This window comes from Bos javanicus, chromosome 13, assembly GCF_032452875.1.
Source record: "Bos javanicus breed banteng chromosome 13, ARS-OSU_banteng_1.0, whole genome shotgun sequence".
Taxonomy (NCBI): Eukaryota; Metazoa; Chordata; class Mammalia; order Artiodactyla; family Bovidae; genus Bos; species Bos javanicus.
The window spans coordinates 33,392,965-33,419,128 of record NC_083880.1 but is presented as its reverse complement, the minus strand read 5'-3'; the positions used below and the strand labels follow the sequence as shown (position 1 = coordinate 33,419,128).

The 26,164-nt window shown below is 42.3% G+C and overlaps 1 protein-coding gene across 2 annotated transcripts in view; it reads right to left on the bottom strand.

Annotated features, from left to right (window-relative positions):
- The window catches only part of KIF5B (kinesin family member 5B), a 47,945-nt gene extending 37,262 nt beyond the window's left edge, over positions 1 to 10,683 (bottom strand). For both annotated transcript variants that reach the window (XM_061436187.1, XM_061436189.1), the window contains exons 1-2: positions 10,103 to 10,683; positions 2,714 to 2,801 (exon numbers count right to left, since the gene is read on the bottom strand). In XM_061436187.1, the coding sequence (XP_061292171.1) occupies positions 2,714 to 2,801; positions 10,103 to 10,228 (214 nt within the window). In that variant the 5' untranslated portion in view covers positions 10,229 to 10,683. The remainder of the gene's footprint in view (positions 1 to 2,713; positions 2,802 to 10,102) is intronic.
- Between the last annotated feature and the right edge of the window lie 15,481 nt (positions 10,684 to 26,164).

The window sequence follows — 26,164 nt, the reverse complement described above, 5'->3', positions numbered from 1 at the left end:
AAGAGAATTACATCCCAAGGACAAACATTTCACGAAAGTCACAGAGAACGGAGGTAAAAGAAGATGACTAACTTGCAAATACTACATTCATTTTCAAAAAGTGAAAAACGATGGATTCTGGGAACGGCAGACAAGTATACCAAAATTTCACTAAGGAAAAACTATGGCTGAACTAATCTCATTCACTGTTTGGTCACTAAACTAGTACGTGAGGAAAAACCAGTCATGCACCATGATTTCACAAAAGGGTGAAAGCTTTCCATCATATTCTTGAGGATATGTTGCCAAGCTAAGAATTAGACAAATGTACAGGTAAGAGAATTTTAAGTTAGTTAAATATCCAGTGTGATTAAATAACCGCCAACAGCCATATTCCATTTTTAGAAGATTAGGCTAAGGACCATGGTCCATTAAGCACTTTTAAATGATTCACAGTAATACTTTCCAAATTCCAGTGTGCTTAAGGACCTTAAAAAAAAAAAAAAACGCCTTCAATATCCTTGACACTGTAACAGACTTATCAAAATAGGCTGATAGCCAGTTTAGATCAGTAGTAAGACAACTGTAAAAACAAAACTCAAAATAGGATTATGAGCTAAAATGACAGAATAGAACTGCACTTTAAAGGCTTGCATGCAGATTTTAAAATCTACAATACTCAAGTGCAGACTGGGTCTAATGCTGGCTGGAGCAGATATGAAAATGATTCATACATTTAAACTGCCCGTGAATTCATGAATCAATAACTTTATAATATTAAAAAAACTAATCTTATGCTGTACTGATGACAAAACTACGCCAAAATCAAAGAATGTAGTATAACTGCATCCCTGACAGAGAGATCCATCTGGAAAACTATTTGATGCTTACAACAAAAGATAATGCTGTCTATTCCTCTTTCTTGCAATTGTTTACAGAATCACCAGTGAATTCTCCCTCCTGTCCACCATCTCACACCGACCCCATTCCTGCTGTAGCCCTCGGTGGTTTCATGTGTAAGTAGTGAGTGATCCCATTAGTAGATGGCCGTGTACTAGACGACAGCCTGGCCTCTCAGATTCTTAACCTAATTTTCTCCATGGTCTTATCCTTTTCTCCTTTAGATACCAAGTCCATCGTCCCACTCCTTTCATCACCAACTGCACTGCCTTCCGAGCATCAAGTATTTACTTCCTTTTACTCCTTCTATTACCCTGATTTCAACAAACCTTTGACTCCACTGAGACTATAATTTTACCACCTTTTTCACTGTCCCCTAGTAAATCACCCCCTTCCCTAGCAACCGGCATCCTCCTCCCCCTCAGCCAGCTTAGATTCCACAGTTCACCATTAGCATCACTCTCCTGACTACATCTCCTGCCCTCCTCTCCTTCTTGTGTACTTCCTGGCAAAACACAACTAGGTAAACTCAACTCTCTGGCAGCTAACCTCAAGTGCGCTCTTAATGCTACCTGGCAATCTTGCCACATCTCCCTAATCCATTCACTTCCACACTGCTAGATGACTTTATACCTTTTCCTCACACTTCCTCCCCCACCACCCACCTCTGTTAACAACTCTGTTCCCTGTATCAGAGACAAAACGGAATTAATATGAAATGAACCTTCTCCTTCCATCACAGGTATGACCTACTTCTACCCATAAACTGTTTCCTCCTGTTACTAGATGAAATGTCTGTGTTCTACTTAATCCTAACCTAACGACCTGATACTGAATCCCAACCCCACTAGCTCAGTGAACAATATAAGACAGATGCTGCCTCAATCTGAGTATTTTTTAACAATTAGAGCTGTCAAAGAGTGAAAGAAATCATTTCACAAAGCAATAGTTATTTAATCATCAGATCCTTTTGATATAAGATGTTTCTGCACTTATTTTTATAAATAAAGTTTATTAATAAATCCATATAATCACAATGCCCTCTCAGCTCTAAGATTCTGTTTTTAGAAAATATCTTAGCATAGGTTAATGGTGTTAACAGGAATGCACACACTTTTCTCATCTTTGGCACCTCTGGTGAATTCCTCAAGGGTCTCTCATTTGACTACAGGGCAAGTCCCCAGGGAAGGAATAACACTGCAACAGGGGAATGACAGGCTGCCGTTTCCTATTACTTTACAGAAACTTGTCTAGTAATTTTGTCTTCATTCTCATGCTGCTGTATTTCTAGAACAGCTACCTTAGAAACTCTCTTGGGAATACTGAATAGAACTGCATATTCCAAGGATATGTATGCTGCTGCTGCTAAGTCGCTTCAGGCGTGTCCGACTCTGTGTGACCCCATAGACGGCAGCCCACCAGGCTCCCCCTCCCTGGGATTCTCCAGGCAAGAACACTGGAGTGGGCTGCCATCTCCTTCTCCAATGCATGAAAGTGAAAAGTGAAAGGGAAGTCGCTCAGTCGTGTCCGATTCTTTGCAACCCCATGGACTGCAGCCTACCAGGCTCCTCCATCCATGGGATTTTCCAGGATATGTATACAACATTGTAATTCTCATAACACCCTTCAACAGGCATTATACATAAATTATTTCATGAAATTTGAGCAATAGGGTTTAACTATATTTGACCTTTTTATTATCTGAACTTCTGCAACTAACTAAAAAGAAAGGGAAGGTAAAATGAAAAAAAAAGAAAGCTGGGTAAATTGAAGAGATCACAAACAAAACTGGACTTACTGCTGGGATGACTTAGAAGGTATATAACATATTTACCTTTAACAATCTTCTTTGCACAGTCATTATACACTTGCTCTTGAGATGTGTTTGACTGGAACACCCGGTCAAATGCATAAGGCTTGGACTAAAAAACAGAAACAAAAGTTTCAACTATACAAATTAAATGTGAAACAGACATTTCTAAGCTCCTTTAAAGACATCACCATATATTTAACCTTCAAAATAGGATACCTACTATGCATCACTTAGAACCTTTCTGGAAAAGTCCTTACTTAGGGCCCAGAACAAACCCACTACAATAAACTCCACAAAACCAAGTATGTCTGTTTTAGTCTTTGTTGTATTTCCAAGGCCCAGCACAGAAATTAAGTGTTACTATGGTGGTCACTCATACTGTTGAGTGATTGTTACTTAATGAGTGTCTTTTCTGGCAGATAGAGACTCTATTTTCAACACTAACTCATCCTGCAGATAAGGAATTAGAATCGTGAAAGGTCCAAATATATAAACAACAAAATTAAAATTCAATCTCAAGTCTCCCTTCAGTTCAGGTTTCCTCCCATTATTCCACTCAGCTTTTCAGTGTAGTGCAACAGCATTTCAACCGTTCATCCATTTAAGTATTTATGGAATGCCAGTTATGCTGGACACCACACCAGAAGGATGACCACGACAGAGTCACTCTCTGCTTTAGTGGAAATAACAGCGGGGCAGATATCAGACAAATAATTGACTAGAATTCCATCCTGCACAAGAGGGTACTTCAGAAGGGCTATGACAGCACTTAGGGGAGAACCTGAGACTGGGGAAGGCAGAAGAACAGCAGAGAATCACTCTGGAGAAGGGATGTTAATGAACCAAAGAATAAAGAGCACACCAACTGTCAGTCTCGTCAGTGTTACTCATGAGGGAGAGTGAGTGTGGGGAAGTACTCCAGGCCCTGGGAACAAGACGCTTAAGGAACCTGAGGTTGAAAGGAACTTGGAGCATCAAGAAACCAAAGGATGTTGTTCAATCTCAAGTGCAAGGATGCACCAATCAAATGTCAACATGGTTAAAAAGGCAACTAACATTTTAACATTATTTTTAATAGTTTTGATTATGTGGGTCCCTTAAAGGGCCTAGAGAATACAATTTGAGCACAGCTGATACAGCTTAGGAAGGAGCCAGAGGTATGAAATGAAAATCAGAGAGTATACTATCCATGCAAGTCAAGAAGAATTTTCAAGGAGGAAGTGACTATCTCATACATAGTGGAGAGGTCAAGGCAAAATTGAAGACTCCAATGACAAAGATCAGACTGGAAAGAGGTGAAAAAAGATCAGGAGGTAACTGAATAGAAATCTAGCTGTGGCACAAAGAAAGCTATGTTTTATGATGGGCAAGATCCGAGCAAGTTTAAAAGCTGGCAGGAACAATTAGTAATCTGAGAGAGAAAGTAAGCATCTAAAGATAAGAGAGGGAGCATGAGGGTTCTCAGCACTGAAATTAAATGTGCGCCAGCTCTCTGCTGCTGCTGCTAAGTCGCTTCAGTCCTGTCTGACTCTGTGCGGCCCCATAGATGGCAGCCCACCAGGCTCCCCTATCCCTGGGATTCTCCAGGCAAGAACACTGGAGTGGGTTGCCATTTCCTTCTCCAAAGCATGAAAGTGAAAAGTGAAAGGGAAGTCGCTCAGTCGTGTCCGACTCTTAGTGACCCCATGGACTGCAGCCTACCAGGCTCCTCCGTCCATGGGATTTTCCAGGCAAGTGTACTGGAGTGGGGTGCCAGTGCCAGCTCTCTAGTCTCTTCTAAAGTAAAGGAAGGGAGCTAGGCCCCAAAATAAACAATCATGACCCCAGAAAAAATCCTTCACCTTGCAGAATACTGCCTAGGGTCTTAGCTAAAAAAGATCATAGTTTTTAGAAACTATACCCTACAACTCCCCTCCCCAAAGCCTGGAATAACACTAACAATGATACAAACAGCCCTAAAAGCCAAAGCCATTCCCAATTCCCCTTCTGGCCTCCCACCAGACAGGCTGGAAACTAACCACTTGCTACCTGAATCTCCTTGTAACTACTGGCCACATGACCCAGCTCTAGACACTATGAAGTGATAGTCTGCTGGGAGGTGTCTGAGAATCACTTCAGCCAAAGCTGCCCTTTCTCCTCTCTGGGATTAATGTCTGGAACTGGAGCATCCATCTTGCAAACAAGACAGATATGATGATGAAAAGTCAATAACTAAGGATGACAGAGGGTAACAGAGTCAGCAAGAAGTAAAGGTCCATCTCCAGACTTCCTACGTGAGAAAAATAACCTCTTATTTATTTAAACCACCATTAGTTTGTTTGTTTTCTCTCTGCAGCTGGAAGCATTCCTGAAGGATATACTCCCAAAGATGACCTCCCTTTGGCATCAATTAAATGTAGGCTTCTCAATGTCTTGATTATTTTTTGGCTACAACACACATAAAGTGTCCTTCTGCTAAGACTCCAAGACACTGACATTCAAATCTACAGGTGTGGCTAATAAAAGACAATCTACTATTTCACTGATGGCGCAAGATGTATTCATGATAATTCTGAAAACACAAGTTCAAAATAACAGAAATAAACTATATTTATATTTTGTTCTATCAAAGAAAAAAGTATTTTTCTCTCTTCATTTACTCAGCAAACATTTATTTAGTATCTATAAGGTATGAGAACTGATGCTGAAGCTCCAATACTCTGGCCACATGATACAAAGAGGGACTCACGGGAAAAGACCCTGATGTTGGGAAAGATTGAAGGCAGGAGCAGAAGAAAACAGAGGTTGAGATGGACGGCATCACCGATTCAGTGGACAAGAGTTTGAGCAAATTCCAGCAGATCGTGAAGGACAGGGAGTCCTGGTATGCTGCAGTCCACGGAGTTGCAAAGAGTCAGACATGACTTAGTGACCAAACAACGACACGGTATGAGATATTGTAAGAGAGTAACACAATTTTAGAAATGACATTTAATTAGTATGAGAGTAGGGCACAAAGAACAACAGAGGAGAAGGCTGGATAAATTATCAAACAGTAAGAAAGAAAGAAAGTGAAGTCGCTCAGTCGTGTCCGACTCTTTGCGACCCCATGGACTGTAGCCTATCAGGCTCCTCTGTCCATGGGATTTTCCAGGCAAGAGTGGAGTGGATTGCCATTTCCTTCTCCAGGGGATCCTCCCGACCCAGGAATCAAACCCGGGTCTCCTGCATTGCAGGCAGACGTTTTACCATCTGAACCACCAGGGAAGCCCCCAAGCTAAGCACTTATATAGAAGGACTGAATATAAGTGATCAGTAATGTTGCCTGATTTGAAACAGAGACACCCTCCACCATTAGCAAATTCACGAATTCTAATTTTGCTTGAAGAAACAAGTTAATCAGTAGAAGTTAGGTAACAGTATGACAACTGCATCCTTCCAAAATAAGGCAAATGATATTTTATTTAAATAAACATTTAAACAATAAAAAAAACAAACACCACTTAAGTCCTATCTTCAGTTTTACATCAACAACAAAAAAAAAAACTGCTCACAAACATTTAGAAAGAGATATGCCAAAAATAACAGGTAATATAAAGTCTGCCTCAAAAGCTGATACTTTATGCAGCTGTTTATTCAGGCATCACCTCACACCAAATATGCAAACTACCACTGTATTAGAATAAGGATATGAGCATGCAGATATAAAGATAATAAAGCTGGGATTGAGTGACTTTTTAAAGTTGTTTAAAGTGGTGGTTTAGTGGCTAAGTTGTATTTGAAGTTATACCACTGTTAAATAAAAAACTATCTTCAGTGCTTATTATTAAGTTCACACAATAGCCTTACTTTACTTACAAAACTGAATTATAATTTTCTTAAAGCAAATGTGATCCTGGCTTCCTGGATGAAAAATGAGACTTGTGAAACATAAAAACTATTTCTAATGGTCTATAACAAAGGTACATCCCATAACTAATAAATCTTTCAAATAAATTAAACACTCATGATCTGGATATCCTTATCTTTAGAAATTTGGCCCTTGGTCTTGAAATATACATTATGCAGCCTTTAAAAATGTGTATCTCCAAAAATACTCCAACTCACAAGATGTATTCACATCTAACTTAGGCTTCAAGGAGACAAAACCAAACAGGAATGTTTATTTACCTTAGATTTCTTAAGTTCAGTGGTTCCTATCTGAATCTGCACAGACCAGGCTGAACACCAAATCTGGTTACAAAGGACACACTTCTGGCAGGAATATGTCTTTCTCTGGAATTCTGAATAGTGATTTTCAGATCACATGGGATTACATCATATTAGATTTTCCTTAGTTGTACACTGATGTGGGCTAACATTCTGCAACTGATGGCTCCTTTTTTCAATTTTCATATATAAGGTAATCAGGATCGAACACCAAATCATCATTCATCTGAAAGGGGAAACTGTGCTGTGCTGGAGGTAAGAACTAGGTCCAATTTCAATGAACCACAACAGTCCGTTTTGGATTCTGGCAGCCTCTATAGTATACCATATAAGGAATGATAGTCAGTAAAGATACTTGATGCAAGTATGCATGTTCCACTTTTATGATGCATAAACAGATGAAGGAATAACTTTTCTTATTGATTTCTTTTATTCGGTGTTTTCAGCTGGCTCCTTTGAACTACAGAAGGCATTTCCCTTATGCCCCAGTTTTTGTGGGTCACAAGTTTGCTTATCTAAAGCAAATAGTTTTACTATATCACTGTCAAAGATCTTCAAAAAGTAACGCATTTCTATTTCATTCAATATGTGATATGTATAGCACTTCACTGAGCATTTAATTACCAAACAAAAAAAATCTGTACAAAGGCTGCAAAGCACAGAAAGATACTGCAAGATTACACGGCCATGGGGTCACATCACATTAAAATCACTGACTACGTGGGTAACAGGAAAAAAGTTTGGACAATATATTGGAAACTGAAAGTAGATGAAATCAGAATCCTAAAAAACTATCTTCTTTGTGAGCAATGATTATACTTACAATTCGGTAACACTGTAAACTAAAACACTGATTTTTTAAATTTTGATTTAACCAGAAGTCTGTATACATAATGTTTTAAAATTATTTCAGACAATTTAATTTTAAATGCTGCACTGCAGCAATTCCTTTTTAATCTATTTACTTTGAATCAGGGTCAGTATCCAGTAAAATGAAGAAAAAACAAGAGATGACTTAACCTAGAGGTTTGTTATTTCCACTCCTAGCTGCCGTTACAAATTCTCAGACAACTTAGAAAAAAAATTAAAGAATACACTTAAAAATTTTTTTAAAAAGAGGTATCAGAGTAATTAATGACTTCTATATGCAAAAGACTGGTTTCTGAAAATAACGAACTAAACATGTTGCTTTACATTTTCTAAAGCTGTATCACACTCAGTTGTAATATACTTCTGCTTATACTTAAAAAAAAACCCAAAATGACTAAAATACTTACCAGTTTATCTAAAGGGCAACTAACTGTACATTATTGATTTATGACTAAATTATTTGTCCATGATGTTTAATATTACCACTTAATTACTAAGGAAATCTAAGTAACGAACTTAAAATAACTTTATCCAAAGGAAACAACCTAAAATAAATGTGTGCTTCCTGTGGTAATTGTTTATTTTCTTTTAACTCTTTCCTCGTATCTTATGTCATATTTGGCCTGCAAAAGAAGGCTGTCTTCTAACCTAACCATAAAACATTTTGTGAATCCCAAATCTTACCATTACAACAAATAAATCTTGATAATACTATCGGTTTGGGTAAATAACCACAAAAATATATCTGAAGAAATAAGACAGCCTTAACACAAATCTGAAAGGAAAACAGCTTGGTTATGTCAACTACTGTAGAGGCTGAGTAATCACAAGAACTCTATGAGAAACTAATAGCCTACTAGTGTCAGCCAACCAACAACCCAGGCCTGGTGAACATCCTCTAAAATAACGTGAAATAGCTCATCCTGAAGGAAAAGAATGATCAGTTTCGTGCATAACTTCTTGGCCTCTCCATGATGTCATTTATAGCAAGGGTTTTTCTGTGGACTTGTTAACAAAGAACCAGCCTGACAGTCTTCACACAGTAAGAGCTGCAGTTATAAGGAACCTAATGACTTGTTTGCCAAAACCGTCCCAAGCAATGTGGAGCTATGACATTAATCTTCTAGAGCTGAACTTGGAAACTTTCACATAAAAATTCTAAGGAACTTAAGTTCTGTCTTACATGTCAATGCTTCTAACCTTCAATGTTCCATCTCCTGTGATATTTCTGTCCCATTTCTATATTAAGATATTCAAACTTATGCTAAATGGAAAGGTGAAAAAACACTAAAATTGGGGAGTGTGATAGCAATGTAGAAAGATGGCATCAGCAAGAAAGATGAATTTAATTTTTTGTCAGAGTTCACTGTTCTGTAGGCAGTTACCTTATTCTCCATTTTAATCTCCTTGAATTGGGAATCATTTTCAGGACCTTTCACGTTATGTTTCACATTACAAAAGACATTATCTCACCATCCTTGTGATTATCAAAGTCATTTTTCTTCAAGGCAGATCCTAATTGTAGAAGTAGGAATCTGGTACTAATAAGAAATCTAGTTTACTGATTAAATTTTATTTATTTATTTTTTTAAATCTGCTTTTATAATACTTCGGTATACACACGAAAAGTTAACACTCTTTCCCGGAGTGCTACCCCATAAAACCCAGTGAGTCTCTCTGGGCACTTATTTAACCCAACGTTGATCGGCGAGATCCGCTGGTGGATGAGACAAAATCGAGCGCTCCGATTTCCAAAGAAAACTACTTTTTACAGCCCTAGATTCGCCATTTGTAACTGTAAACTCAAAAGCGGGTTGGCTGAACACTGAAGGTACCAGCGTAACTGCGACTGTTACGGTTTTCCTTCTCCCACGGAGGAAACAAGACGGTCTAACGCACATTTAAGATTTCTTTTAAGACTAAATATCATTACTACTTAAGGTTCGGTAAGGCAGATCCCAACGTTCTCGGCCGAACTCTGATCTATTTTATGAATGATAAATCTGAGGGGAAGGGGGTCCGACACACCGACTGCATCTACATCAGAACCTGCAGGCGCACAGAAAGTCGGCGAACGAGCACTCGACTGGTTCCCCGGCGGCTCCACCCGCGCCCCAGGTAGGGGAGTGCCCGGGACCCAGGGCGGGTGCCTCCCGTCCCCGGCGCTGCAGACCGGGGTGCGGCGACCCCGGAGCAACCGACGAGGCGCCGAGCCCCTCCCCTGGGCCGTCGAACCCCACTGGGGAGGCTGGGGCGCCCCAAAGCTCGCTCTCCGCTCACTCCCCACTTCTCTCAACTCCCCGAGCGGCCGGGCCCGAAGGAGGGGCCCTGGGTGGGGACAGGGGCACTCACCGCGATCATAACCGTGTCTTCTCCCTGAAACTTGGCGATGTACTTATCACCGCGGTTCACCTCCGACTCGTTGAGCGGTCTGAAGCGACACATCACTTTGATGTTGCACTCGGCCGGGTCCGCCATCTTCCCGGCTGCCGGGCCCCGAGGCCGGGAGCCACTCCCCGCCGCTCAGTCTTGGAGGAAGTAGGCCGAGCCGAGGGGGCTAGCGTGGCGAAGGCCAAGGGCCCGCGGCCCGCGGCGTCGCGCTTCCCCGGCGGGGCGGCCGGGACCTGGGCGGCAGCGCCCGGGCCGGCACGGTCACCCACAGGCTCACTTCCGACCCATCATGGCAGCCATGGCGGCGGCGGCGGCGGCGGTGGCTCCTCAGCTTCTCCCTTGACTGGCGGGGCAGGTTGCTGGGCTGAGGGATCCCGGAGATCGGGAGCGCAAGCCCCTTCTTCTTCTTCCTAGGAGACAGCAGGCCGGGCCCACCTTCGGCCTGCCCGGCTGTCGGCTCGCCGGCTCGCCGGCTGCAGCCTGACCACTCCTGAAGCCGCGGACGGGCGGCGGGATGGGCGGCGCGGACGGAGAACTGCGCACGCGCGGATGACCGGCGCCCCGGCGACCAATCCGCGGCCGCGCCGCTGCTCCACGCCGGGGTTGCAGGGCCAAGATACCGGACGCGCAAGCGCAGAGTGAGCTATCGACCCCGCAGAGGATTTCAGAGTTAAGCGGTGCTTTAACATATTTTTCTGTAGAGGACAAGGGACCTTGTTAAAAGTGCTTGACGTTGTAGTTTAAGTAAAACACTATATTCCTGTTAGGACGTGTTTGCTTTCTGTTTTGTCTGGAGATACATTGATTTCTAGCCCACCTTTTTAGAGGGCTTTGCCAGAAAAGGAAGATTTGAATGAAGGGCGGGACGTGGTTTATGGTTCAAACGGTTGATCATTCCTAAGAGAGGGGGTTGGGGGACAGGAATAAGAAAAAGGAAGTTTCGTCTGAGGAAAGGTGCTGAAGAAATGTGGAACAGTAGGGTAAGGTGGGAGAAGACCCCCGGGGAACTGGCGGTCCCAATGACTCCGTAATAATCCTGTGGAACTCATCAGTCTCCACATCTAGAGTGTGAAGAAAGAAAAACTGTAAAGACAATTAGGACCGCTAATCCTAGTCCCCGATTTTTGTTCGTAAAATGGAAGAGTAGGACTTACCTAGTGGTGCAGTAGTTAAGAATCCGCCTTGCAAGGCAGGGGGCAAGGGTTCCATCCCACATGGAGAAACTAAGATCCAACCCAACATGCTGCTGCAGTGTGGCCAAAAATAAACAATTAAAAAAAAATAGAGGCGTGTACTATTGTTGTTCAGTCGCTAAGTCGTGTGGGACTCTGCAAACCCACAGTCTGAAGCACACCAACCTTCCCTGTTCTTCACTACCTCCTGGAGTTTGCTCAAACTGATGTCCAATGAATCAGTAATGCTGTCCAACCATCTCATCCTCTTTCGCTACCTTCTCCTTCTGCCCTCAATCTTTCCCAGCATCAGGGTCTTTTCCAATGAGTCAGCTCGTCACATCAAGTGGCCAAAATTTTAGAGTTTCAGTTTTAGTCCTTCCAATGAATATTCAGGGTTGATTTCCTTTAGGATTGACTGGAGAAGACTCTTTGAGAGTCTGTTGGACAGCAAGATCAAATCAATCAATCCTAAAGACGGGTACTATGAGAGCCTCCAGTTGTTCTCTGTCCTCCCCTGATCATGCCAATGCCTGCAGAAATGAATCCAGAGTCTAAGATTCAGGTTTATTGATCCACAGCAAAGGGGGAAGAGTTCACACCTCAAGCATCTTGGGACATCTCACCAAACACAGAAAAGGATGGAGTTGTTACAAAGCTTTGGGGGAAGTGTGGAGTTTAAGTGAATTTAAATGAATCTGTATTTTGATTGGTTCCAACAAAGCGGTGCTGTGTGATACCAGATCTGGACTACAAGTGGACCCAAAAAGTCTTGTTCCCTTGTATCTACAATGTTAAGATAGATGTGGAGTATTGTCTCCAGAAACCCCTTTTCCACAGCTCTGCACCTGGCTTGAGAATCAATCGAGGCTACCTCTCTGTGTCTTAGACTCTTAGGTAAGAGTGGAATGTTCTTTTCTTATTGATGTAACTTTGGGTGGCAGTTTCTGACAGTCTATGATATTAGAGAACAACGTTTTCAGTAAGAAAGCAATAGTCAAAGAAGAAGGTTGTTGCAGCCGGTGGGTCACCAGTTTTCAACCTTTGTAGCAGGATCTCATTAAGTTTCTGTCCTCAGTCTTCTGCTCTTTGCTGTTGGAGCTCACTTCTTCAACAGCTGCTGGTGTCTCTTCTCTATAGCCCTGAGCTTTTCACCTGACTGACGTTTCCATCTCTCCAGCTGTGTGCAGGTCACCTTGTTTAGGACGCTTTCCCTTAACCTCAGATTTATTAGTATTCCAAAGATGAAATTACTCCCTGCCAATACTGAATGCAACTACTCAGCTCTCCATTTTTGATGATCAGCATCAACATTCTTCCATACTTCCAGGCTTAAACAGTTCCAGTCACCTGTAACTCCACTGTTTTCTTCATCTCAGAGGTGGGAGGGGGGGTTCAGGATGGGGGACATATGTACACCCATGGCTGATTCACGTCAGTGTATAGCAAAAACCACTACAATATTGTAATTAGCCTCCAATTAAATAATTTTTTAAAATCTACAGAAGAGAAACATGGGAGTCTGTGTACCTGAAGTTCCTCAACTTCCATTCCACTATCCCCAGTTGTTCCCCAACTCAGAAGATCTGAGCAATGATTGTTCTAGAGCTGTGATTTTCAGACTGCTTCATGGAGTAGAGGATACAAAGAAGTGACTCAGGAGGTTTCACAGGTCTGGGGAGAGAAACGAGGTGGATGGAAAGGCTAAGCTGGGAAGCTCTGGGAAGCTCTGCTGTTCAGCATCCTTTAGTTGCCTTTCAACCCTCACCTCTTTCCTCTTTCTGCATGACAGATTCTGGAAGCTCAGGCTTTATGAAAACAAAATCCAGAACAGGAAGTATCTGCGAGAGCTTTCTGCTTCCGAATCTGACACACATACTTCTTATAGGCGAGTGAGCGCAAAGAGCCTGACTCCACACAGAACCAGGAAGGAGAAAAAGGCCATGTGAAAAACAAAATCTTTCTTTTTCTTGTTTTTTTTTTGCCACACCAAGTGGCCTGCAGGGTCTTATTAATAGTTCCTTAAGGGGCCTGAACCTGGGTCCTGGCAGTAAACGCACTGTTTTAATCACTGGACCACCAGGGAATTCCCAAAAACAAAATATTTCAAAAAATTGTTCCATCACACAAGTAAGGAGTATCAAACAATAGGGTTTAAGTAAAATCTTCATAGGGAAACAAAAGATTGATTTTTAAAAAATGATTCATCTCAGTTTTTCTTCCAAATATATTAAAGATCAACATTATTCAACGTGAGCAGTGAGACAGTAGGTTTCCTTGAGAGTACAGTTTGAGACTCACTAACATAAGTTTTTTCCTTATGAAAATGTGAGTGGTATTTCACCTATACAGAGTTAGAACATTAAATCTCCATTGTGGAGGTAGCCTCCAAAGATGGTGCTCTATTGAACCATGCCTACTTGTATCTCACTGTTGTGCAGCCATTTTCCTTGAATCTTTTTTAATCTATTTACTTATTTATCTGGCTGTGCATGTGTGCTAAGTTGTTCAGTCATGTCTGACTCTGTGGAATCCTATAGACTGTAGCCCACCAGGCTCCTCTGTCCATGGGACTCTCCAGGCAAGAACACTGGAGTGGGTTGCCATGCCCTCCTCCAGGGGATCTCAGGTCTATAGTTGCAGCACTCAGGATCTTTGTTGCATCATGGGGATCTTTCGTTGTGGTGAACAGACCCTCTAGTTGTGGCATGTGGGCTTCGTTGCCCTGCAGCATGCAGGATCTTAGTTCCCGGACCAGGGATTGAATACAAGTCTCCTGCATTACAAGGCAGATTCTTAACCACTGACCACTAGGGAAGTCCCCACTCTCTTCTTGAATCTTGGTAGGTCTTTTAACTCATTTGCCACCAGCACAAGGTGGTAGAAGTATGATACTACATGCTATCTGAAACTAGGTGAGAAGTCTTGTAGCTTCCACTTAGGTCTCTTGAAACACTCTTTTGAGGAATTTTAACATGCCACATGAGAAGACCAATTACGATGAGAGGACCATGTCAGAGTCAATAGACCCAGCTGATCCCAACCTTCCAGCCATCCCCACCCAGGCATCAGACAAGGGAGGAACCTTGAACTGTCCAGACCAGCACACTTGACAGTTGAGTACCAGTGAGTAATCCCAGTTGGCACCCTTGGAGCAGAAGAATCACCCAGCTGAGGCCTGCCCAAATTCCTGACCCATGAAATCATGAGATGTAATAAAATGGTTATTGTTTAAGCTACTCAATTTTATTTTTAAAGAAGTATTTATTTTTGGCTGTACTGGATCTTCGTTGCATCATGTGGGCTGTTTCTTTGAGGCCCTCAGACTCAGTAGTTGTGGTACATGGGCTCAGTTGCCCCACTGTATGTGAGATCCTAGCTCCCTAACAGGGATCAAACCCATGTCTCCCACACTGGAAGGCAGATTCTTAATCACTGGGCTACCAGGGAAGTCCCTTAGCTACTCAGTTTCAAAAACGTATTATATAGCAAAAGATAACTGGAGTATTTACCTACAGCTTGAAACCTAAAACTCATCTCCTGGAAATTGTCCTATAAAATGTTCAGTTCAGTTCAGTTGCTCAATCATGTCCAACTCTTTGTGACCCCGTGAATTGCAGCACGCCAGACCTCCCTGTCCATCACCAACTCCTGGAGTTCACTCAGACTCACGTCCATTGAGTCCGTGATGCCATCCAGCCATCTCATCCTCTGTCGTCCCCTTCTCCTGCCCTCAATCCCTCCCAGCGTCAGAGTCTTTTCCAATGAGTCAACTCTTCACATGAGGTGGCCAAAGTACTGAGTTTCAGCTTTAGCATCATTCCTTCCAAAGAAATCCCAGGGCTGATATTCAGAATGGACTGGTTGGATCTCCTTGCAGTCCAAGGGACTCTCAAGAGTCTTCTCCAACACCACAGTTCAAAAGCATCAATTCTTCGGCGCTCAGCTTTCTTCACAGTCCAACTCTCACATCCATACATGACCACTGGAAAAACCATAGCCTTGACTAGTTGGACCTTTGTTGGCAAAGTAATGTCTCTGCTTTTGAATATGCTATCTAGGTTGGTCATAACTTTCCTTCCAAGGAGTAAGTGTCTTTTAATTTCATGGCTGCAGTCATCATCTGCAGTGATTTTGGAGCCCAAAAAAATAAAGCCTGACACTGTTTCCACTGTTTCCCCATCTATTTCCCATGAAGTGATGGGACCAGATGCCATGGTCTTAGTTTTCTGAATGTTGAGCTTTAAGCCAACTTTTTCACTCTCCTCTTTCACTTTCAGCAAGAGGCTTTTTAGTTCCTCTTCACTTTCTGCCATAAGGGTGGTGTCATCTGCATATCTGAGGTTATTGATATTTCTCCTGGCAATCTTGATTCCAGCTTGTGCTTCTTCCAGCCCAGCATTTCTCATGATGTACTCTGCATAGAAGTTAAATAAGCAGGGTGACAATATACAGCCTTGACATACTCCTTTTCCACTGTGGAACCAGTCTGTTGTTCCATGTCCAGTTCTAACTGTTGCTTCCTGACCTGCATATAGGTTTCTCAAGAGGCAGGTCAGGTGGTCTGGTATTCCCATCTCTTTCAGAATTTTCCACAATTTATTGTGATCCACACAGTCAAAGGCTTTGGCATAGTCAATAAAGCAGAAATGGATGTTTTTCTGGAACTCGCTTGCTTTTTCCATGATCCAGCGGATGTTGGCAATTTGATCTCTGGTTCCTCAGCCTTTTCTAAAACCAGCTTGAACATCACAAAGTTCACGGTTCACATATTGCTGAAGCCTGGCTTGGAGAATTTTGAGCATTACTTTACTAGCGTGTGAGATGAGTGCAATTGTGCGGTAGTCTGAGCATTCTTTAGCATTGCCTTTCTTTGGGATTGGAAAGAAAACTGACCTTTTCCAGTTCTGTGGCCACTGCTAAGTTTTCCAAATTTGCTGGCATATTGAGTGCAGCACTTTCACAGCATCATCTTTCAGGATTTGAAATAGCTCAACTGGAATTCCATCACCTCCACTAGCTTTGTTCATAGTGATGCTTTCTAAGGCCCACTTGACTTCACATTCCAGGATGTCTGGCTCTAGGTGAGTGATCACACCATTGTGATTATCTTGGTCGTGAAGGTCTTTTTTGTACAGTTCTTCTGTGTATTCTTACCACCTCTTTTTAACATTGTCTGCTTCTGTTAGGTCCATATCATTTCTGTCCTTTATCGAGCCCATCTTTGCATGAAATGTTCCCTTGGTATCTCTGATTTTCTTGAAGAGATCTCTAGTCTTTCCCATTCTATTGTTTTCCTCTATTTCTTTGCATTGATTGCATTGATCGCTTCTTATCTCTTCTTGCTATTCTTTGGAACTCTGCATTCAGATGCTTATATCTTTCCTTTTCTCCTTTGCTTTTCACTCCTCTTCTTTTCACAGCTATTTGTAAGGCCTCCTCAGACAGCCATTTTGCTTTTTTGCATTTCTTTTCCATGGGGATGGTCTTGATCCCTGTCTCCTGTACAATGTCACGAACCTCCATCCATAGTTCATCAGGCACTCTGTCTATCTGATCTAGTCCCTTAAATCTATTTCTCACTTCTACTGTATAATCATAAGGGATTTGATTTAGGTCATACCTGAATGGTTTAGTGGTTTTCCCTACTTTCTTCAATTTAAGTCTGAATTTGGCAATAAGGAGTTCATGATCTGAGCCACAGTCAGCTCCTGGTCTTGTTTTTGCTGACTGTATAGAGCTTCTCCATCTTTGGCTGCAAAGAATATAATCAATCTGATTTCGGTGTTGACCATCTGGTGATGTCCATGTGTAGAGTCTTCTCTTGTGTTGTTGGAAGAGGGTGTTTGCTATGACCAGTGCATTTTCTCGGCAAAATTCTATTTGCCTTTGCCCTGCTTCATTCCGTATTCCAAGGCCAAATTTGCCTGTTACTCCAGGTGTTTCTTGACTTCCTACTTTTGCATTCCAGTCCCCTATAATGAAAAGGACATCTTTTTTGGGGTGTTAGTTCTAAAAAGTCTTATAGGTCTTCATAGAACCGTTCAACTTCAGTTTCTTCAGCATTACTAGTTGGGGCATAGACTTGGATTATTCTGATATTGAATGGTTTGCCTTGGAAACGAACAGAGATCATTCTGTCTTTTTTGAGATTGCATCCAAGTACTACATTTTGGACTCTTTTGTTGACCATGATGGCTACTCCATTTCTTCTAAGGGATTCCTGCCCATAGTAGTCAATCTAATCACACTAGGACCACAGCCTTGTCTAACTCAATGAAACAAAGCCACGCCCACGGGGCCACCCAAGACGGGCGGGTCATGGTGGAGAGATTTGACAGATGTGGTCCACTGGAGAAGGGAATGGCAAACCACTTCAGTATTCTTGCCTTGAGAACCCCATGAACAGTGTGAAAAGGCAAAAAGATAAGACACTGAAAGATGAACTCCCCAGGTTGGTAGGTGCCCAATATGCTACTGGAGATCAGTGGAAAAATAACTCCAGAAAGAATGAAGGGATGGAGCCAAAGCAAAAACAATACCCAGTTGTGGATGTGACTGGTGATAGAAGCAAGGGCCAATGCTGAAAAGAGCAATATTGCATAGGAACCTGGAATGTCAGGTCCATGAATCAACGCAAATTGGAAGTGGTCAAACGAGATGGCAAGAGTGAGCGTTGACATTCTAGGAATCAGTGAACTAAAATGGACTGGAATGGGGGAATTTAACTCAGATGACCATTATAAAATATTGCTTACGTGTAATAGATGCATTTAGGTTGGATTACATTGTAGATTAATTTTAAATAGTTGGAGGGGGTCTGAGAATATAACCACTGTTTATGACATGCTGGAGAAGACTGTTGAGAGTCCTTTGGACAGTCAGGAGATCAAACCAGTCAATCCTAAAGGAAATCAGTCCTGAATATTCATTGAAAGGACTGATGCTGAAGCTGGATCTCCAATACTTTGGCCACCTGATGCAAAGAACTGATTCATTGGAAAAGACCCTGATGCTGGGAAAGAGTGAGGGCAGGAGTGGGCAGGAGGAGACAGGCGTGACAGAGGATGAGATGGTTGGATGGCATCACTGACTCAATGGACATGAGTTTGAGTAAATTCTGGGAGATAGTGAAGGACAGGGAAGGCTGGTGTGCTGCAGTCCATGGGGTGTCAGAGGCAGACACAAGTTAGTGGCTGAACAACAATTGGAAAATTTGTTTCATATTTAATGAAACAATATATACCTATTCCTGGGACTTCCCTGGTGGTCCAGTGGCTAAGACTCCATGCTCCCAATGCAGGGGCCTGGGTTCAATCCCTGATCAGGGAAGTAGATTCTTTCCCCTTATACAGTATTACTAAATATTGAGTATTTGTACTCAGTAATACCCTGTGTTTACAGCAGACGCTTGTTGGTTATTGGTTATCTATTTTATATATAGCAGTGTGTATATGTTAATCCCAAACTCCTAATTTAACCTTCCTCCCTCCCTTTCCCCTTTTGGTAACTTTAAGTTTGTTCTCTATATCTGTGAGTCTCTTTCTGTTTTGTAAGTAAGTTCATTCGTATCTTTTTTTAAAGACTCCACATATAAGTGATATCATACGATATTTGTCTTTGGCTTACTTTGTATGATAATCCCTTCATATTTCTAAATAACATTCTTTTACTGTTGTTTATTGGTTTATTATTTTTTATTATTAAATGAAATTCTAACTCCTTTACACTGCCCTTCCTCAGAATCAACACACACATTTTCTTCCTTTTCATCTTTCCGATGTATTTGTCACCATTTTAAAATTAGTAGGCCACGTTTACATTCTAAGTAATCATTATTCACAGCTTAGCCATGTAGTATACCATTATTACATTTCCTGTCTTGTACAACTTTTTGGTGTTCCTGGAGTTAATAATTGCCTTACTTTTCCCCCAGTTGTTTGCTGATGATGCATTCCAAATCTTCATTGGAAGAATCAAGCTACTCTTGATAGTTTGAAGGCATTTGTCCACTGTCTTCTAGCTCCTGTTGTGGTGGAGAAGTCTGATTCTTCCTGAGCCTGATCATTTGCACATGATCTGCATTTTTCTTCCAGGCAGTTTTCAGTATCATTTTATCTATACTTCTCTTTTCTTTCCTATTTTCCATTTCCTTGGTTTTTGTTCTCCTTTTTGAGAGATTCTCTCAACTTTACTTTCAACTCTTCTGTTGGTTATATATGTATATAGACATAATTTTCTGAATTTTTATTCTCTAAATGGATTTTTTAGTGAAATCAGTTCTTGCTTTATAGAACAGTATCTTCTCTTATTCTGAAACTCTGTTTTGGTTTTGGTTTTCTAAATACTCTCTGTGATTTGTTTTGGTCCCTGTCAGTCCTGTTAGAGGATTTTCTCAAACATATGGTGGCCCTTGGTGTCCTAATATGTTGAGTGAGAAACACTCAGAAGCTCTGTACACGTGAGCAGAGTTTGGCGATTGGTGGCTTTCACCACTGTGGGATTGGGCAGGCCCTATTTCATCAGGAAAATTCTGAGTTGTCATTTTACGTACACATTTCTTTTTTTTGGGGGGGTGGGGGGCGGCTTTGCTGGGTCTTTCTCTAGTTGCAGAGAGAAGGGCTGCCCTCTAGTTGGGGTGCATGGGCTTCAGTAGTTGTGGTGCAAGGGCTTTAGTTGCTCCGTGGCGTGTGGAATCTTCCCTGACCAGGGATCAAACCCGTGTTCCCTACATTGGCAGGCGGATTCTTACCCACTGCACTAGGGAAGTACAATGTAGACATTTCTCTTGGACTGGTTTCCTAAGAAAGGAATTCTCCAGTTTCTTATGAGGTCAACATGATCTGGTGGCCAGTTTTCATCAGGGTGAGTAAGTTTGAGGGGTGTCAGCATTCAGTTTGTAGACTTTATTTTGTCTCTCTGTTTTTTGTCAGACTCACCCTTCTTTTCACTTGAGTCTGGTGTCCCCGAATCCACAGATTTCCTGGTTCAATTTCTCCACAGTGAGCTTCCTTTCCTCTGTTGTCTTGGGAAGGCTGCAATCTTCTGGCCCTTTGGTTGGGGGAGTTGCATTTTAACAGATCCCTATATAAATTGCCAAATAAATTTTTCTGTTTTCAGCTCTACCCTACTGCCCTCCCTCCTTGTGTCTGCAAGCTTCCTGGTAGTATTCTGTGTGGAGAATGACTGACTTCTTGGCTTTCTGCCCTGCTAGCTTAGGTTTTCGGAGAAGGCAATGGCACCCCACTCCAGTACTCTTGCCTGGAAAATCCCATGGATGGAGGAGCCTGGTGGGCTGCAGTCCACGGGGTCGCAAAGAGTCAGACACGACTGAGCGACTTCACTTTCACTTTTTACTTTCATGCATTGGAGAAGGAAATGGCAACCCACTCCAGTATTCTTGCCTGGAGAATCCCAGGGACGGGGGAGCCTGGTGGGCTGCCATCTATGGGGTCGCACAGAGTCGGACATGACTGAAGCGACTTAGCAGCAGCAGCAGCAGCTCAGGTTTTAGCCATCTTCCAGCTTTTTAGGCAGTTACACACTTCCAACATTTCACTGAAATCCTGTTTGCTAATGATCTTTTCTCAAGTTTTCTCTACATTTGTGGCTTTAGGGTTTTTGTATTCCTGTACTGTTTCTTGACTGGAGCATCAGGAGAAATCAAAGACTCCTGTGAATATTTCACCTACCATATTTAATTGGCCACCATTAAATGGACTCTAGGGCTTCCAAATGGCTCAGTGGTAAAGAATTTGCCCACCAATCGGGAGACAAGTGTTCGATCCCTGGGTCAGGAACATTCCCTGGGGAAGGAAATGACAACTCACTCCAGTATGCTTGCCTTGGTAATTCCATGGACAGAGGAGCCTGGTGGGCTACAGTCCCTGGGGTTGAAAAAGAGTCAAACACAACTTAGTGACTAAGCAACAACAACAAATGGTCTCCAGCTGTTTAAGTGTGTTATAACCCCAGATATTTAGTAGTTCCTGGGTGGTAGTTAACTGTGACTCATTTTCTCAAACCATGTTTAGCTTGGTGCCCAGGATCTCATAAGTGCTAATAAATCCTGTGCTGATTGAAACTGGAATTCAATAGGGGCCTATTAATTACTGTGCTTAAGAGGGGAGGGATACAGATGTAAATAATTTCCCACTGAGGAAGTCCTAGTCCAGTGGGGGATTTAGAATAAGTATACATCACAGAAATAGGTTATGTAAAAGCAGGGCCATGACAGCACAAAGGATACATGTTTGGGGTAAACTTCCTGACACTTTGAAGTCAATGTCAGGAATGACTGTCAAGATCTTTCACAGAATCTTCCAGAACATTGGGCTGGATAAACCATGGTTTGACCAGGTCTATCTTTTTTTTTTTTTTTTTTTAACTGGAGTATAATTGCTTTGGACTTCCCAGGTGGCACAGTGGTAAAGAATCTGCCTGCCAATGCAGGAGACACAGGAGATGCAGGTTCAGTCCCTGGGTTGGGAAGATCCCCTAGAGGAGGAAATGGCAACTTGCTCCAGTATTCTTCCCTGGAAAATTCCACTGACTGAGGAGCCTGGCAGGCTATAGCAACTCAGACTGAGCAACTGAGCACATAATTGCTTTACAGTGTTGTATTAGTTTCTGCTGTACGACAACGTTAATCAGCTATAAGTATATATATGTCCCCTGTCTCTTGAGTCTTCCTCCTACTCTCTCCATCTCACTCCTCTGGGTCATTACAGAGCACTGAGCTGAGCTCCCTGTGCTATACAGCAGCTTCCCACGAGCTATCTATTTTATGCACAGTAATGTATATATTGGAGAAGGCGATGGCACCCCACTCCAGTACTCTTGCCTGGAAAATCCCATGGACGGAGGAGCCTGGTGGGCTGCAGTCCATGGGGTCTCGAAGAGTCGGACACGACTGAGCGACTTCACTTTCACTTTTCACTTTCATGCATTGGAGGAGGAAATGGCAACCCTCTCCAGTATTCTTGCCTGGAGAATCCCAGGGACGGGGGCGCCTGGTGGGCTGCCGTCTATGGAGTCGCACAGAGTCAGACACGACTGAAGCGACTTAGCAGCAGCAGCAGCAATGTATATATGTCAATGCTACTCTCTCAGTTTATCCCACCCTCTCCTTCCCCTGCTGTGTCCAAAAGTCTGTTCTCTATGTCAGCATCTCTATTCCTGCCCTGCAGATAGGTTCACCTGTAAAATTTTTCTAGATTCCATATATATGTGTTAATATACAATATTTATTTTTCTCTTTCTGACTTACTTCACTCTGTATGACTGACTCTAGGTTCATCTACATCGCTACAGGACCAGGTACATCTTGGTCATGTCTTCAATGCCCAAAGTTTCATTCTTATTCAGAGTCACTCAATATTAACAATGTATTGTGCTATAAGGAAAATATACATAATTGAGAAAGTAGAAACTAAAGACTCTCTTATTCATTCATATATTTACTATGATTTGACAAACATTAACTCTACTTTTTAAATATCAGACTTGTATATATTCTACGATGCTTAAATTTTTTTTACTCCTTTTCAAAGGGACATATACACAACCAAGTCTGTACCCCCAAAGGATCCACACACTGATCCACAGGAAAGCCAGCAGGAATTTAACTGTGGCCAGTTCATTCGCTCAAGCCAGGTTAATTGAGCAATAATCTACCATGAGATAAAAAATGGTCATCTTTAATTCTGCCAAAGAATTTTGCTTTATGTCTGAGGTCGGGTTTGAGGGGGGAAAGTCTCTGAGCCCGAAATTTGCTTGCAGGGGGTTAATTGGGGAGTACTCTCGACAGCACTGCTTACAGAAGGATTAAGCAGAGTTGACCTGTGATGCTGGCTCAAAAGAGGTCTCAACTGATTTTATGGGAAAGCTCTGGAGCAGGGATGGCCTGTCAGAGTTGGTTTTTTAAAAAAATCATTGATTTATTTATTAGGACTTCCCTGTAGCTCAAACAGTAAAAAATCTGCCTGCAGTGCAGGAGATCAGGGTTCAATCCCTGTGTCGGGAAGATCCTCTGGAGAAGGGAATGGCAATTCACTCCAGTATTCTTGCCTGCAGAATTCCATGGACAGAGAAGCCTGGTGGGCTACAGTTCATGGGGTCACAAAGAGTAGGATATGACTGAGCAACTAACACACACATACACATTTATTTATTAGTGGAGTATACTTGCTTTACAATGTTGTGTTAGTTTCTGCTGTACAGCAAAGTAAATCAACCATACATAGACATATATCCCCTCTTCCTTAGATTTCTTTCCCATTTAGGTCACCACAGAGCACTGAGTAGAGTTTGCTGAGCTCTGCAGTAGGTTCTCATTAGCTATCTATTTTATTGTACATAGTATCGGTAGCATATATATGTCAATCCCAATCTCCCAATCCACCCTACCTCCCTCTCCCTTCCCCCCTTGGTGTCCATACATTTGTTCTCCACATCTGTGTCTCTGTTTCTGCCTTGCAAATAAGTTCATATGTACCATTTTCCTAGATTTCACATGTGTGCATTAATATATGATATTTGTTTTTCTGAACCTTGTATGACAGTCTCTAGAGCCATCCATGGGAGTTGTCCTAATTGAGATAAAGGGCCAATCATTGGATACTGGCTGCCCCTGGGGAGGGAACCTAATCTTAGATGAAGCTGCTTGCCCTGTGGAGGGCAGTTCCCGCAGACATGGTGAGCTGCCATCAGCCTCAGGCAAAAGTGGGGAACTTGGGAGCTTGAATGGCGCCTCACAGTATCCACTACACCAATGTTGTAAGGCTCTTAGGAAGCCTTTATACTGTCTGTTTCTGCAAAGAAATACAGTAAGCACCGTCAGTCTATGCCTTTCCGTCCACTCCTCTTTTATCAAAAACACAACAGAAACCAAATCTCTGAATAGCAGAACTGCAAGGCAGACAACTTGAAATCCATTCTCACTGAATACCTTCATGGAGTTCAGACACTTCCTGCCCACCTGCCTTTCAGTTCTGTTCTTTACTGTCACCCCACAAGACTAGAAGTCAGGACAGAGCCTATCTGGAAAGGTAATGCAATTTTCTCTTTTAATTTGGAGGCCCTGAAGTATGATAATTACCATGCAAAGGATCTGATATTTTATCATACAGATCTTATTTATAGACAGGCTTAACGTAGGAGCATCTTTAAGTCAAGAAAATGACATTCCTTTACCCTAATCCTAACCATGGTATAACATGTCCATTCCAGTTAAGCCTTTTGCAGGAGTGTCCTACCTTGGGGATTCAGCTGTACAAATACGCAAAGTGATCAAGTAACTTACAATGGCAAAGCTGTATAAACACAATCTTTATAAGAGTTATGGTCTTTTTCAAGATCCTGGAACCGTAAATATATCATGTGTGAGTGTAATTTCCCAGAACTGTAAATATATCATGTATGAGTGATAATTAAAGAAAACTGGCAGTAAAATAGTGTATAATGGCTTGTTGGCTAGATGAACCTATTAGGTTTCAAACGTTTTATTCAACATTAAAATGGACGTGATTGTTCAAAGTTTCTAAAGGTGGTTTGTACTCAGCCCATTTGCAGTTGGTGGTTCTCATGATCATGAGGATAAAGAGCTATTGATGAATGAGGAAACCACTAGAAGGAAAATGGGGTGTTTCATTCAAATCAATAGTAAAAACAAAGATTTTTAGGTAGGAGGAATCTGGCATTAAGCATTTTTTTTGTTGGCAACTCTTCATCTTCTTGGCTTTACTCTAAAGGTTATTTGGATGTATGAATTAAAATAAAGGGAAGAGTATGCTATGCTATGCTATGCTATGCTAAGTCACTTTAGTCGTGTCCAACTCTGTGTGACCCTATAGACGCCAGCCCACCAGGCTCCCCCGTCCCTGGGATTCTCTAGGCAAGAACACTGGAGTGGGTTGCCATTTCCTTCTCCAATGCAGGAAAGTGAAAAGTGAAAGTGAAGTTGCTCAGTTGTGTCCGACTCTTAGCGACCCCATGGACTACAGCCTACCAGGTTCCTCCATCCATGGGATTTTCCAGGCAAGAGTACTGGAGTAACCGTGCTGATATATTTGGTTGACTTAAGCAAAGACAAAATCAGCTCTATTCTTTTTATGGAAGCATGCATTTTTCATATTAGTTGTCAGTGTAATACATGGTCTATGGAATACTCAAATACGGAGAATAATTGCCAAGTTTCCATGTGAACTTATGTTATACCTAAGGAAAATCAAAGGTCTACAAAGCACTTTTATTTGAGTTATTCCTCTAAAAATTTAGAAGACTTGTAAAAATGTGAGATGACACCAAAATGTAAATACTAACATTTACCACAAAATGGAACAAAACACACTTTGACTGATTTAGCAGGTCAAAATGGAAAGTGTAATAGGGTATCTATAATTCACACCCAGTGGCAGAGCTGTCACAGGCAAAAAGTCTTGCGTCTATGCGTGCAGGGTCACTTCGGTCATATCTAACTCTTCGCAACCCCATAGACTGTGGCCTGCCCGGCTTCTCTGTCAGGGAGGGGGTTTCTCCAGGCAAGAACACTGGCATGTATTGGCCAATACTGGTGGCCATACCCTCCTAGAGCACTATATTTCCTGCTGCCCTAGCTACCAACCCCCCTGAATACCTGGTGCTGCCAGAACCCCTGTGACCCAAGCAGCTGCACCACTTCCACACCTGGCCCTCACAGGGGCAAACCCAAGCCCTGCAGGGCAGAGCCTCACAAGCTAAACCCCAGTGGACAACCCACATGTAGAAGTGGAAACAGAGCCACAGTTGAAACCCAAGGCCAGTGTGGCTAAGGAGGAAGCCCCAAAACCTTCCCACCAGCTGTAAAGGTGCA